The following is a 16,184-nucleotide window of genomic DNA, read 5'->3' as shown; positions in this document are numbered from 1 at the left end:
AACCCGTGAGTTCCCGGAACCTTGGGTGCCGTCCCTATTGCGCTTCCGCCGGATCATTTTGTAGGTGCCCGCGTACTCCTCACTTCCGCCCCCGCGAGGAAGCAGGGAGAACGGAGGACTGAAGAGGTGGGAACCCTGGGGAGGTGGTGGTCCGGAGTCTAGGCGACGGGGCGAGACGGGGCCGGTAGGTGGTGGGAGGGGGCCCAGCCGGAGCCGGCTGGAGGGCCAGGCCCGGAGGCCCCCACCCTGGCGTACCTGCCCCGGCCGCGGCTGAGAAGGAGGCGGAGGAGGAGGATGATCTCCAGATACACTCGGAAGGCCGTGCCACAGACCTTGGAGCTGTGAGTGGACTGCTAAGCCACCCCAGCCGGGCCCGGGGAGGCTAAGGCGGGTCGCGGGCTCTCTGGGGACCCTCCGTAACCAGTCCTTCCCGCCTTTCCTTTACTGGGGCTGGGGGAAATAAATATTGTCTGGAATTCTCTCTTCCCAGCTTCGGTGGACACTTGTCACTCCACCTGCTGTAGAGGGCGTGTCACCCTACCTGTAGCCTAAGACTTGACCTCTTGAGCAGTACTAACTGCTTATAGGGACTGGCTCTCCTAAGGCATTTGTAGTTCCTACAGTGCTTCAGGCCCCACTGCCAATGGTCATGGACTACTGGAGAACTTAATAGTCTAGAGCTACAAAGTTGAATACCTCTAGTGACAAACACCCGTGCAAATCTGTTTACATGCATTTTCTCACGTAATCTTGCCAGTAAGGTTATCAGATTGGGAATTTTATTTTGCACATTCTACAGATAAAGGCCCCACATTTCACGATTGTAGCATGCTAAAGGTTACACAGAGACAGGAGCAGTGGAGCTGAGAGGTACAAACCCTGTGCGATCTGACTGAAGCCTCTGGTCATAATCATTACACATACTGACTTCCTACCTCTACAGTTAAGCATCAGAACTTATAAGAATCAGTTTTGCTTTTGAGACTTCAGAAAGCAAGTATTTCTAAGCTAAATACTTAAAGTATTTCTAACTTAAAAGTATTTCTAACTTTAAGTTTAAAAAAATTTGATAGACCTTTATTCATTTATTTATATGAGTGCTGAGAATAGAACCCACTGCCTCACACATGCTAGGCCAGCATTCTATCACTGAGCCACAGCCACAACCCCAACCCCAAGACCTTCATTTTTTGATCCTTATAACAACTCTGTAGGAGGGGTTTGATTATCTTCAGTTTTCTAGAAGATGAAATTATATGAGACAGGTTACACATTTTAAGATTATGTAACCAATAGAGTCAAGATTTAGGCCTGGGCTTTTAAAACTTTCCTCCCTTCATTGAGCTCTGTTAGTTTAGCATACATACATTTACTAAATATTAACTACACATGGCAATAGCAAGCATATTTTAAGTCTCAACTGAGTTGCTAGCTGGGCTTTTTTCTAGCTATGTAATTTTTTGGCAAATTACAAAATCTTTGTGCCTTCATTATCTAAAAGCATATCTAAAGTAATGGCATAGGGCTTCTCATGAAGTAAATGGGTCCTCAGAAAATGGTAATTTCCTTGTACCTATCCACCTTTACTTGGTTCAATAGACATACAAAGAAAATAAGTCTAAACTCTCTCTTTTCCTTTGAAAAGCTTATTATCTATTAAGGAATAGGATAGCTCTTCATTTTAGTATCATTGAATAAGAGCAATACAGATGGCTCTGCACAAATCCTTTTCTACCATTAGAGAAAATTTGAAGGGAAAGCTCCATTGACTAGGTCCTTTCCTTTATATTTATATTCAAAAATGGTAGCAATTCAGATAATAAGGAAGTGGAATGAAGAACAGTCATTTCACAGTAAAGTGAACAGGACTTAGCTTAAAATCTACTTTTAAAATTAATTCCAACATACTGAAGAGTTTAAAAAAAAATCTTGTGTGAAAAAAATGTGAATAAGCAGTTAAACACTGAATGGACTGAAGTTATTGACCCAGTGTAGTTACACTACTTGTTCTTGGTTGTTAATTCGATACTCCCAAAAGATGATTCTATGACTGGAATCACAATGAAGTGAATGATAAAGATAAAAGGTGTATAAAAGACAGTGAACTAAAAGGGATTTTGAATTAAGATACTGTATACTATCCTTTGAAGCAGGAATTTAACTTTCTTCCTAACAATTTCAAATTATAGATGTTGAAAAGAGTTTGGGAAAAAGTGATTTTTAACAAATAGCATAACTTTTTTAAATGAAAAATTTCAAACACAAATATATTGAGAATAATATAATGAGCCACCCATTACCCCACACTCAACAGTTGCCAAAGTATTAATGTATTTCCTTCATTTATCTTTATTTCTTTGTAGCTTCTCTCTGAAAGAAGGAAAGCAAAACCTAGTCACTGCCATTTTATCTGTATACATGTCATATGTATCTCTAAAAGCTAAGGACATGTTCTTATGTAATCAAAATACTATTGTTAAATTTAATAGTAATAGTATTTCTTTGTTATTTCTTCTCACTTCATAGTCAGATTTCCTTGACTAAAAAATGTCTTAAGTCTCCATTTCATAGCTAGAATCCATATTTCAGATCCCTACTATTTTCTCAAAGACAGGCTCTTCATTTTAGTATCATTGAATAAGAGCAATACAGATGGCTCTGCACAAATCCTTTTCTACCATTAGAGAAAATTTGAAGGGAAAGCTCCATTGACTAGGTCCTTTCCTTTATATTTATATTCAAAAATTATACAATTCACTAAAATCTCAAATTTCATTCCTCTTAGAGTCCTTGGAACCAGACTACTTAGATTTGAATCCTGATTCCACTTATAAATCAAATGACCATAAGCAGGTTACTTAATCCCTCTAGGCTTTAGCATCCTTCCCTGTGAAATGTACTAAAGCTTTATAATATAAATCTTCATATTAAAGGCCCTGGGAAGACCTCTTGTTAAGAAACTTGTGTAAATTTGTTTAAGCAACTGGTCTCCTAAATTTATTTGATTGCAGAATTTTATGAGGAAGGAAAGTACTGTAGATAATTAGGATTGGAACATATAATAATTGACCCCATAGTTTATTCCAGTGCACATGTCCAATAGAAATATGATGTAAGACATATGACATTTTAAATTTTCAGGTGGTTACAACACAAAAAAGAAAAAGGTAAAATTATTATAGACTTACAGAAAGTTGCAAAAACAGTATATAGAGCCCCATGAACCCTTCACTCTGCTTCCCTCCATTGATGACATCTTGGGTAACTTTAGTATAATTTCAAACCAGAACACTGACATTGGTACAATAAAGTTAACTAAACTACAGACCTTATTCAGTTTTCTCCTATTTTTATATCCAGTCATCTGTATGTGCATATGTATATCCACATACACAAGAGTTCTGTGCAGTTTGGTCTCATTTATAGATGGTCATAACTACCACTACAATGAGGATAGGCATCTGTTTTGCCACCACCAAGGAACTATTAGTCCCATCCCCTCTGGCAGCTACTTCTGTGTTCTCTATCTCTATAGTTTTATTTGTGAATGTTATATAAATGGAATCAGAGTGTATATAATTGTGATTGACTTTGGCTTCTTTCACTTAATGCATGATACATTTGAGATCCATCCAGGTTGTTGCATGTATCAATAGTTTGTTTCTTTTGATCGCTGAATTACAAAAGTTTAACCATTTACACATTGGACATTTGAATTGTTTCCCATTCTTTTTCAACTATAACTAAAACTACTAGGATGTGTACAGTTTTTGTGTGTGAATATGTTTTAATTTCTCTGAACTCAAATACACAAGAGTTTAACTGCTAGGTCTTTTGGTAAATATATGTGTTTTATTTTATTTTGTTTTTTGGTACTGGGGACTGAACTCAGGGGCATTCTACCACTGAGCCACCTCCCCAGCTCTATTTTGTGTTTTTATTTAGAGACAGGGTCTCACTAAATTGCTTAGTGCCTTGCCGTTGCTGAAGCCGGCTTTGAACTCTTGATTCTCCTGACTTAGCCTCCTGATCCACTGGGATTATAGATGTGTACCATAGTGCTTGTGTTTTGTTTTGTAAGAAATTATTGAACTATCCTAGCATGGATGTACCATTTGACATTCTTGCCAGTAAAGTATTACATGACATCCAGTTTACTCCACATTCTCACCTACATTTAGTGTTATCACTATTTTTTATTTTAGCTGTTCTGATAGTTATGTAATGATATCTTACTTACTTTCAATTTTAATGAAAGTTCAAAAATATATTTTGTTTAATATATCCAAAATATTTTAATATATAATCAAGATAATAAAATTAATAAAAGATTGCATATTATTTATGTACTAAGACTTTGGAATTCATTGTGTTGTACACTTAAAAAACCATCAGGGCTTCTCACACTAGAGGTAGCTTACATTTTTCCTTGAATGTATGTCTACTTCCTAAATAGACCTCTGGGTGTCTATCAAACAAACCAAAATAAACCCTACAATCAGTTCCAGTGAGCCTCATTTTTAACTGCTGCTTGCTGGTGTTTACTGCATTGGACTGCACAGTTCCGAGTGGCAGGAAGTTGGTGACTAACTTTTAAATCAAGTTACTAAAATATATTTATGTTCTCTTTATATTAAATATAACTTTGTTTTACCTTTAACAGGAAAGGAGTAACAAAACATGCTCTTAATCATCATCCCCTTCCAGAGCAACTGGATGAAATTTCCTCTACTAATGATAGCCATGAAAAAGATACAAGTTCCCAAAGGTAATAACACAAAGTACACTTGTTTGCCAATTGCACTTGCTAATGGCAAAGGTTTTGTTTTTTGGTATCAAGACTTTGTTAATGAACAAGAAGTTTTATCACCTTAGGAGGCAGAGGCAGTAGGACTGCTTCAGTCCAGGAGTTTGAGGCCAGCATGGGCAACATAGTAAGAGCTCATTGAAAAACAAACAAACAAAAAAAAAGGCTGGGCTCAGTGGCACACACCTGTAATCCCAGTGGCTCAGGAGGCTGAGACAAGAGGATGGAGAGTTCAAAGCCAGCATCAGCAAAAGCAAGGCGTTAAGCACCTCAGAGAGACCCTGTCTCTAAATAAAATACAAAAATAGGGTTGGGGAGGTGGCTTAGTGGCTGAGTGCCCCTGAGTTCAATACCTGGTACCCAAAAAAGAAAAAAGAACATGAACTCAGGGAGGAGTCTTTAATCTTAATCCTGCCACTTATTAGCTGAGTAATACTGGGCAAGTTACTTACTTGATAATGTATCTCTTGTAGGATATTGTGACTGTAAATGAGATAAAGTTGTAAAACTTGGCACATTGTTTTATAACAAATGCTGAGTAGATATAAGCTGCCATTGTTATTTAAAGAAAGAATAGAAGATACTATGACTTCAAAGAGTGTTCTGAGAAGCAATGTGTTACCAAGATTAAAACCTGGAACTAAATGTCAGATTCTTTGTTTTTTAAATGGAATTACTGGAACTCTGAATCACCAGGTAGTAGCTAGGATAAAATGAGGTTAACAAAAAAAAAAAAAAATGAGGTTAACATCTGTAAAAGCACTTGATAAAGTTCAGGTATTACTATTAACATTTCTGAAATACCTTTAGCTGTCAAGAATATATGTTATAGGTAGAATATTAAAGTATTCATTTAGTATAGCTAGAATTATTTGTAAGGACTGCTATTGGTTTTATAGAAATTAGGTAGGACTTTTCCATGATTCTTTAATTTCAGATTCTTCATTTATTTTTGCCTCATTGGATATTTATATACATGCTGTCACCTAAATCACTGGGTAATCAGTGTTGCAGAAACTTGAGGAAATGTAAGAATCTTACTTTCTTCTCTCTCTCTCAAATTGTGCGTTTAGTGAGTCTGACATCACGCAAGAATCACCTTTTACATCGGGCAACACTGGGAATTCAAGATCTGCTTTTCCAAGTTATACTGGCACAGGGATCTCTACAGAAGGCAGCTCAGACTTCTCCTGGGGATATGGTGTGAGTTGTATGTTATCATTCTAATGGAGTTCTTGGGAAACTATCCTAGGAGTTAGGATTTGTCGGTGTATTTCATTCCTTCACTCTCCTGTATTGTTTCTTTACATGTTAATTCCTAAATTTACCACTTTATAATAGTTGTAAAGAAGTAACAATCCTTACCTTCTTTCACTACTTGATGGGTAGTGTTTGACTTGTATATATTACAAAAGAGGACTAAATGTAATTACCCCAATGTTATTCAGTCATAATTAATTAGGTGATGAAAAGAATGACTTTTGCTTACATTTGTCAATCTCCCATTATAAAAAATTATTTTTAAAAGGCTGATAACCTTCAAAGAAAAATTTATGAAAGACAAATTTTATGCATAATCTTACTATCTTGATTCAATAGATATTTTGATTTTGTATCTTCTTTCAATTTGTAATTTGGCCTATTTATAATCATTATATACATAACAGTATCATGCTCTACTTTTCATTTAATATTACTTTGTAAGCACTTTTCCACAGTTTATTTTATACACTATTATTGTTAGCAACCTGCTTTCTTTACAAAAAGCCTAATTGTTAAAACCTATTATTATTACCATGAATTACTTTCTAGTCATTTTTTAAGGTTTATATACTTCCTTTACATATTTCTATGACATACATACATATACTGTGTGTGTGTGTATGTGTGTGTGTATCCACAACATGTATATATGCTATTTTGTGGTCTACTTTTTCATTTACCATTATTTTGTGTAGATGTTTCATTCTTCATACCTATGCATTTCAGTGGTTAAATTTCTTGGTGTTAATATAATGTAATTGGAGTTTTTCCTTATTATCTGATATTTGGGTTTTCATTTTTCATTCATTTATTAAAAAATATTTGTTGAGCACATTTGTTTCTACTGTACCTTATAGCACATTTGTTTTTACTATACCCATTGGCTTGGGGGATTTGGGGCCAAGTAAGACTTCTGATATTTAATAATCTTTTGAGGGAGATTGACAAAAGGAAATAAGATACAAAAGCTGGTAAGAGCTCTAAGGTAGATGGCAGGGTGCTGAAATAGAACAGTATAGGGGGTATTCACTTTATATAGAGTTATCAGGTAGGATAGATCTGAGTGAGACTTAAATATTGAACAGTTAACCATGAGAAGAGTGAGAAAAAGAGCTTTCTACCCCAAGGAGAACTTCATATTTCCAAGGCAAAGTATATGGCATGTTCTTGAAACTGAAGAAAACATGGCTGGAAGATGGTGAACCAGGGGGAGAAAAGCACAAAAATGAGATCAGAGAGGTAAGCAGAAGTAGATCATGTAGGCCCTTACAGGCCATGGAAAGAATTTAAATTTTATTCTGAAGGAATGATTGATGCCTTTATAAGGAGATTTTAATGCATTGGCTATATATTTCCATCATTTCTTTCTATATTGTGATTGGTATCTCTTTTTAAGCTATAAATGTCATACAGATATATCTATTCCCTTGCTTATTTTATTTTATGTTACAGATTTTATTTTTTTATTATATAACAATTTTTTAAAAATTCAAATATAATCATCTCACTTTCAACCTTCATTTCTTCACTAGTCAGAATTTTTTATTTAGGAAAAATGGTATAAGATTTTTCATAGGTTTTTAACAGAATTTTTCATGTTTAGCTTTTTAATTCACTGGACTTTTTTTAAGATCAAGAGTAGGTGCATTTTTCTCTAAAGGGCTACATAAGAAAAACTTTAGGCTTTTGTAGGCTATCAGGACCTTCATCTCTCACTATAGTGAGAAAGCAGCCATAGACAATATATAAATAAAGAGATTGAATGTATTCCAATAAAACTTTATTTGTAAACAGGTGATAGGCTGAATTTGTCGAACTGACCACAATTTGCTGACCTTATTCCAGATACCAATAACAGAGCCTTAGATTTTGCTATTATATCTACTCTCCCTGTAGAACTATAGAACTCTGGACATTGGACCCAGTTGAAAATTATATTTCCCAGTCTCTGTTACATAGAAGTCAGGAGGTGGGACTTTCTGTAGTGCCATTTTTTTCTAATTATCCCTTTTCTCCTAATTCCTGTGTGGAACATGGAACGATGGCTAAAGATACAGCAGCTATCTCAGACCATGAAGCATTATTGAAGATGGAAATGATAAGAGAAACTGGGTCCTTGATATCCCTGGAGCCACCATGTCAACTTTTTAATTCCTACCTCTAGGCTTATTTTTTTTTTAATGAGAGAAAATTAACTTTTATCTTTTTTAAGCCACTGTTGTTGTTAGTAGTAACCAAATGCAATTCATGACTGATACACTCATCTTTTGCAAATATCTTTAATTCTTTAATTCACCCAGAATTGTCTTTTGTTATGATATGTAACAGCCATAATCCTATTTTTTCCATATGTATAATGAATTGTTTTCAGCACCATTTATTCACTAGGTCAGGGATTTCTAGGCAGGGACACTTGGGGCACTTTGGGTATGGTTACTGTACAGAAATGTCCTGTGTGTAACAGAATGTTTAGTATACGTGATTCCTTCCTATTAAATACTGGTAGCACCCTATAATTGGGTTCTCTAAAATTATACAAATAAATTTTGCCACCTTTTATATGTAAGTGATATTATTCCAGTGAAATTGTTTATCCTTTCCCCACTGATCTGTCATGCTACCTCTGATATAGATCAAATTTTAAAATGTGAAAGGGTCTGTTTCTGGACCCTCTAACTTGTCTATCCTAAACTCATGTTACTGATTTTGATTATAACTGTATAACAATTATATATAACTATAGCTGTATAATAATTCATATTGTCTGGTAGTATTACTGAACTGTAATACCACCTTGTTCATAATTGTCTCAGCCAATATTTTTATATAAAAAGTAGAACATTTTTAAAATTGCAATTTGAGAAAAACTGCCATCTTTATTATATTGAGTTCTAACCATGACCTTGGTATATTAATCTTTGAACTTAATAAACTATTTAGATCTTGTTTAATATATTTTGGTAAAATTGTATCAATAAAGGGGTACTGTATATTTGTTAGATTAGTTGCTAGGTTGTGGCTCAGTGGTAAAGCACTTGCCTAGCACATGTGAGGCACTGGGTTCAATTTTTAGCACCATATAAATAAATAAAATAAAGGCATTTTGTCTATCTACAACTAAAACTATTTTTTTAAAAAAGATTAGTTTCTAGGTACTTTGGATGGTATAATGTTTTTCAAAATTATAACTTAAGACTATTCGTTGCTCATATTTCTCTATTTAATAACATTAAATTTTTATTAACTTTGTTATTTCTATTTATTCACACCCTATAAAATTCACCCCTTTAAAGTGTATGAGTGTTTTTTAGTATATTCAACAATCATTACTATCTAATCTCATTATGTTTTTATCACTCCAGAAAGAAGTCCTATTCCCTCTAGCTGTCACTCCCCAGGCCCAGGCAACCATTAATCTCCTATCTCTGTGGAATGGCCTGTTCTGGCATTTTCATATAAATAAATTATACTATAGCCTTTTATATTTGGCATCTTTCAATTAGCACAATATTTTCAAGGTTCATTCATGTTATAAATTAATTAGTACTTCATTCTTTTTCTTGTCAGTGAATTTTATTGCGGCTGAGGCTGTAGCTAAGTGGCAGAGCACTTGCATAGCACATGTGAGGAACTGAGTTTGATCCTTAGCATCACATAAAAATAAACAAAATAATAATAATAAAGCATACTGTCCATCCACAATGACAGAAAAAAAAAAAGTGCTGGGGCTGGAGCTCAGTGCTATAATGCCCCTGTACCAAAAAAAAAAAATTATTAAAAAAAAAAATTCAGTGCATTTTACCAAATTTTGTTTATCTATTTTTCAGCTGCTGGGTTTCTACTTTCTGACTGTTATCAATAATGCTAGTATGAACATTTGTGTACAGATGTTTTTGGTGTGCCTATATTTTGAATAATCTTAGGTATATAACAAGAGGAATTGCTTATGAAAATTCTGTGCTTAACTTGTTGAAGAATAGATTTATTTTTTATATTTATTATAATAATTATGATTTTTAAGATTTCTTGCTAGTATATAAATAATACTGTTTTCCTAATACAGAGATTTCACTGCATATGAATGTCAGAGTGGAAAGTTCCTTTGAAATGCCATTATGTTATATGTAAGGTTATATCCTAATTAATGAAATTCAGGTTTTGAATTAAAGTTGCAGTTCTTCGTATAGTGTTTTTTTAAACTTTGAAATAATCTCAGACTTACAGAAGAGTTGCTGGTATAGTAAAAAGGACTATTTTCCTTGAATAATTTGACTGACGTGATATCCCCTTCCCGCCAGATATTTTAATGTATATCTCTTAATAATATTATTAATGTATATTTCTTAATGTATATTTCCTTAAATAATGTGTACAAATAAGGACTTTCTTCTACATAACCAGAGTGCAAACCAAAATCAGGAAAATTATGGTATGTTACTACAATCTAATCCTCAGACTCCATTCTAGTGTTACCAGTTGTACTAATAATATCCTTTCTAACAAAAATTCAGTTCACATTATCATCTCTTTTGTCTCCTTCAGTCTAGAATCATCTTTAAAATGTGATAACACAGAAATGAGCATATTTTTCTTATTGTATTCTAGTAGGTGGTACACAATGCCTTTTATCTCAATATTTATAGTATTCACTTTGGTTACTTCATTAAGGTGATATCTTCCAATATCTTCCAACTTACTCATTTGTATTTAAAGGCATTTTGTGGAGAGCTTTTTTTTTTTTTTTTTTCGGCACTGGGGACCGAACTCAGGGCCTTGTGCTTGCAAGGCAAGCACTCTACCAGCTGAGCTATCTCCCCAGCCCTTGTGGGGAGCTATTTTAAAATTATGTTGCTATTCTGTTTTTTTTTTAATCAAACTTCCAATTTATTTATATCAGTGGGGACTCATGGATTCCTATTTTAATCAGTGAGTTACACATCATTATTATGTATCTTGAAATTTGAATTATTCCAAATTTGGACAGTAAAAACCCTTTCAAACTGGCTTCTGTGCCATTCTGTCCTATTCCCATCCTTCTTTGAGCACTTACTTTCTGGCACAAGATGTTTCAGGCTTATTTTGTACTTAGTCTTTGCCCCAGAATTGGAATATTTAGAAAACACGATTTGTGTGCTTGATATGCATACTACTTTTCACATGTCACAGATGCCCAACCCCTCTCAGTGGACAGACTAGGGAATACTTGTATTCCGCCTTTTCCATTCTTACATGATAAGGTTCCTCTTCCCATATTTGTAGCTTTATCTGACAAACCTGGCTCCCATCATCCTTAACATATTTACTTATTTGATTAATCTCTCTGAATGTAACCAATTTCCCACTATTGCCACTGTCTCCTACTCTCTGCTAACGCCCTTTTCAACCCACCCTGGATCACTCCCCCTGTAACCTCTTAACCATTTGAATTTTCTCATCCTACTTGGACTAAGACACTCATACCGGCTTGACCCCCTTTTAGGCACCTTCTTTGCCTTTTTTGGGCTCTCTCACCCTGCCTACTCCTTATGTGGTAACCTTCCTGTCTCCATTCTGATTCTCAATAGTGCTCATCCTGCAACAACTTATTGCCCACTCTAAGTACCTATTGTAGGTAGACTGTTTTCAAAAGCCATGTTCTTTCTTTTGAAACCTGGATGTCCCTTTTAACTGCCTCAGTCAATAGAGCATAGTGAAAGTGATGCTGCTTCACCTTCTAGGTTAGAAGGCACTGCAGCTTCTGCTTGGCTATTTCTGTCCCTATCTCTGTCTTTGAGTGGTAGATCTCAGAATTCAACCACCATGTTGTAAGGAAGTTCAGATCACGTGGAAAAGCCCTATAGAAAGGAATTAAAGTCCACAGTTGTAAGCTAGCCTCAGCTGCTCTTGTGTGAGTGAATAAGCCTTCAGATGATGATTTCAGCTCCCAGCCTTTGAGTCTTTTGACTGAGGCCCCACATGATACAGAGCAGAGATAAGCCATTCCTGTTGTGATCTATACAAATTCCTGACCCATATAAACCTGGAGAGATAATAAGTGATTTTTGCTGTTTTAAGCCATTGAGTTTTAGAATAATGTGCTACACTGCCAAAGTACCTGAAACATCCTCTTAACATGTTCAGGGCCCCTGAGCCTTCTCATTCTCATACTGCCCAGCAGGCCTTCCTCCTACTCTGATTTTCCTTGGTTCCCTGCCTGGGGACAATTTTCTGACTGTGCAATAGTGAGCCAGAGTCCAAGCAAAGCAGTGATAGCCCCACCGTGCTGAGGAGCAGATATCAGAGTTCAGGGCAGATGAAGCAGCTGAAATGTGCCAGGGAGGGAGAAAAGAGTACCAGATACTGTAAATAAATGGGTAAAAGTCAAAGTCTTTATTTTTATGTGATTTATTTAAAAGCTACTGACTGATTAAGGCAAAAAAATGCTTATATTTAATGTGTATAAGATGTATAAGTTACATGTATATAATGTGTATAAGATGTATTAAAGGTGGGGCTTATAGAAGTAATTATTAGCTCAAAGGATGAGTGACTAATACAAATATACTTTAAGGTTATTACAATTGTGAATTGTTATAAAAATACTAAATAAGTTAAATCAAACAATTCTCACACAGAGAAAGCTTTAGGCCCAGTTGAATTCTATCCATTTGTGGTAGAAATAACAATAGCACAAACTTTTTCCAAAAAATAGAAGCAATACTTTTCAACTCATTTTATGTGGTCAGCATAATCTTGATGCTAAAACCTGATGAAGACAATATAATAAGGGAAAATTATGAAGGGAACTTCTAAGATCAGAATGAGTAGTTTAATAAATCCTCTTCCAGGCTGGGGAGATAGCTCAGCTGGTAGAGTGCTTGCCTCACAAGCACAAGGCTCTGAGTTCAATCCCCAGTACCGCAAAAAAAAAAAAAAAAAAAAAAAAAAATCCTCTTCCCCAAAGACAATATTAAAATTAAAGTGGTCAAATGCAGATATTTAAGAACTTTGAAAGTTCACCAAAATCATACAACTAAAAAATAAACAATTATTCATAAAAATCAGTAGGGTTTGGTTTAAGAACAATGAGAGTATATTCCTCTAGAGAGACAAGCTATGAAAGCTAGCAGCTTTACTGCCAGAAAAGGATCTGGAGCAGAGCTTGCTTGAACTCTGTGATTAATAGCATTGTCAACAACATTAGCAAACTTGGGAAGAATAGTGGCTCAGAGAGGCTGAGGTTACAGACAGTGGATAAGCAGATTATCCAGAAGTTTATTAAGGAGATCTGGGAAATAAGATGCATGCAAGTGCAGAAGAAGATAGAGGGCACCCAGGAATTAAAAGCTGGGGCATCTGTGCATGGAGGTGCCTACCTCTAATCCCAGCTACTCAGGAGGCTGAGGCAGAAGGATTGCAGGATTGCAAGTTCAAGGCCTGGGCAACTTAACAATACCTTGTCTCAAAATTTTAAAAGGGATAGGTTGTAGCTCAGTAGTAAAGTGCCCCTGGGTTCAATCCTCAGTACCTTAAAAAAAAAAAAAAGTAAGCACTGTTTGAATTGGAACCCAGACAAGATAAACTTTTAAGACAAGAAAAAAACACTGGAAACAAGAAGAAACATTTTCATTTTGTAATGATAAAAGGTTTCAGTCATTAGGAAATTATAGCAATTATAAATGTATACATACTCAACAACTTAGGCTTAAAGTTCATGAAGCATAAATGAACAGAATTCAAAGGAGAAATAAGCACAATTTTAGTTAGAAACTCAATACCCTACTCTTAAAACTTATATAACAAACTAGACAGAAAATTAGCAAAGGTTACTGAGGAGTTGAACAACACTATCAACCAACTTAACCTAAATGAAAGCAGAATATATACACTATATACTCTTCAAACACACATTAAAAAAAAAGTGTCATAAATCTAAAGGGATTTAAAGTATACAACAAGGTATGTTCTTTAATACCAATGAAATTGTTGGAAATCAACAGAACGTGGAATATCCCCAAATGTTTGGTAGTTAAACAGCATTCTTCTAATTGCTGTTTAGAAGGGAAATCTACAAGGAAAAACTAGAAAATATTTTTAACTGGATGAAAGGGAAAAAGCAAAATATGAAAATTTAAGGGATGCACCTAAAGTGTTCAGAAATTAATTAATGGACTGTCATGTATATCAAAAAATAAACAATTTTTTTTTTTTTTGCACTGCTGCAGATTTGAACCCAGGGCCTTGTGCTTGCGAGGCAAGCACTCTACCAACTGAGCTATATCCCCAGCCCCAAAAAATTTTAAAGAAATAAATTAATGGTTTTAAATGCCCATAGGAAAAAAAAAGAGAATCTGAAATCAATAGCGTAAGTTTCCACCTTAAGAAACTAAAAATGGACAAACTAAATCTAAAGCAAGCAGAAGGAAGGAAATACAGATTAAAGTAAAAATTAATGACATTGAAAAATAGAAAAAATTAACAGTGTAGTCAAAAGTTCATTTTCTGAAAAATTGTAAAACTGACAAATATTTAGTTGGTCTATCCAAGTGGGAAAAAAGAGAAATTACCAAAACCAGGAACAAAAGAGGGGACATAACTGTACAGAAAATAAAAGGATCAAAGGAATACAATAAATTTCAGCCAAGAAATTAGATACCTTAGATGTAATGGACATATTCCTAGAAAGACACAAATTACCAAATTGACTCAGTAATTAAAATCCAGATAAACCTATAATGAAAGAAATTAGTAATCTAAAAATCTTCCAACAAAGAAAAGCCAAGGCTCAGAGGTATAGTAAATTCTATCAAAGAAGAAATAATCTTTCATAAACTCTTTTAGAAAATAGAGGAACATTTCCTAATTCATTCTATTAAGCTAGTAACACCCTTATATCAAAACCAGACAGAACCATCACAAGAAAAGAATTCTCAGTGTAAAAGAGTCTAGAGTAATTCTGTACAGAGAGAGAATAGTGGTGACCAGGGGCTAAGCAGGAAGAATAATGGGGAGTGACTGCTAATAGAAACAGGATTTCTTTTGGGCGTGGTGAAAATGTTACAGAATTAAATAGTGATAATAGCTGTTTAAGTAAAAGCCCTTAATTGAACACTTAACTTAAAAGAATCAATTTCATAGTATGTAAATTATATCTAAATTTTAAAATCTTTTGTGATTCTACATATTAGCAGTAAATAAGAAATAGCAATATATTTCTTACAGAAATTTTAGAAAGAATGCAACAGAGGCAGCATTCAAAGAAATAATCACTGATGTACACATACACATGCATCTGTGAGAACTGAAGAAAGATGTTGAAAAAGTATATCAAATGAAGTATGGAATTTTTTAAAAAAATGATTCCCAGATAGATGTATTTCTACTGGGAAGAGACTGATTTTAATTCTTAGAGTGAAAATACATAGTTCTCATGTTATACTTTTAGAAGAAGGTATAACTTTTCTTCCAGTGAAATGTACAAGGGCACATAATAAATATAGCTGCAGTAGAAGTAAGCAGGAAATCAAATAATCTGATAACATGATCAGATCCACATTTTATAGCTTTTCCCTCTGTTCTCTTTTTTTTGGGGGGGGGTTGGGGAGGGGTTACTGGGGATTAAACCCAAGGACACTTTACCTCTGGGCAACATCCCAGTCCTTTTTTAATTTTTAGACAGAGTCTCACTACATTTCTGAGGTTCTTGCTATGTTGCTGAGGCTGACCTCAAACTTGTGATCCTCCTGCCTCAGCCTTCCAGATTGCTGGGATTACAGGCATGTGCCACAGTACCTGGCTCCTCTGACTGCTCTTAAAGGACAGATACAGGGGGCAAAGATATAACATAAATTGTCAAGTGAAAGATGCAGAATACTAAGTAATATATACAGGATTTTTTGTTCTAAAAAATATAAAAACCAAGCAACTATACTAAAATTGGCAGTCATTAAAGCCAGGGTGCACACTGGTAGTGTCAGCTACTCAGGAGGCTGAGGCACTAAAAACATATTTCTATAAATTTTCTTTAAACAGGAATAGAAAAGACATCTGAAAATTCCATGAGCCCTGAAAAATTCTATAACTTTCCTTTTCTTTCATGTAAACACAATAATATTTCAAATGGACTAAATATTTA

The 16,184-nt window shown here is 34.8% G+C and overlaps 2 protein-coding genes across 9 annotated transcripts in view; one reads left to right on the top strand and one right to left on the bottom strand.

Moving 5' to 3' along the window:
* The first annotated feature begins 113 nt into the window (after positions 1–113).
* FAM149B1 (family with sequence similarity 149 member B1) overlaps positions 114–16,184 on the top strand; it is a 43,537-nt gene continuing 27,466 nt past the window's right edge. The window contains exons 1-4 of one of the 8 annotated variants that reach the window (XM_079137072.1): positions 114–341; positions 4,664–4,768; positions 5,881–6,017; positions 7,218–7,309. In XM_079137072.1, the coding sequence (XP_078993198.1) occupies positions 295–341; positions 4,664–4,768; positions 5,881–6,017; positions 7,218–7,309 (381 nt within the window). In that variant the 5' untranslated portion in view covers positions 114–294. Of the gene's footprint in view, positions 342–4,663; positions 4,769–5,880; positions 6,018–7,217; positions 7,310–16,184 lie in introns of those variants that run through there. The other 7 variants (XM_079137069.1, XM_079137074.1, XM_079137071.1 and 4 more) reach the window with 7 other exon arrangements.
* The window catches only part of DNAJC9 (DnaJ heat shock protein family (Hsp40) member C9), a 39,917-nt gene continuing 35,199 nt past the window's right edge, over positions 11,467–16,184 (bottom strand). The window contains exon 5 of the mRNA XM_079137130.1: positions 11,467–13,577. Within this exon, the coding sequence (XP_078993256.1) occupies positions 13,512–13,577 (66 nt within the window). The 3' untranslated portion in view covers positions 11,467–13,511. The remainder of the gene's footprint in view (positions 13,578–16,184) is intronic.

Source organism: Sciurus vulgaris, assembly GCF_902686455.1.
Source record: "Sciurus vulgaris genome assembly, chromosome: 4".
Classification (NCBI taxonomy): Eukaryota; Metazoa; Chordata; class Mammalia; order Rodentia; family Sciuridae; genus Sciurus; species Sciurus vulgaris.
Note: the sequence above shows the minus strand (reverse complement) of the source record. Positions and strands in the feature narration are given on the sequence as shown.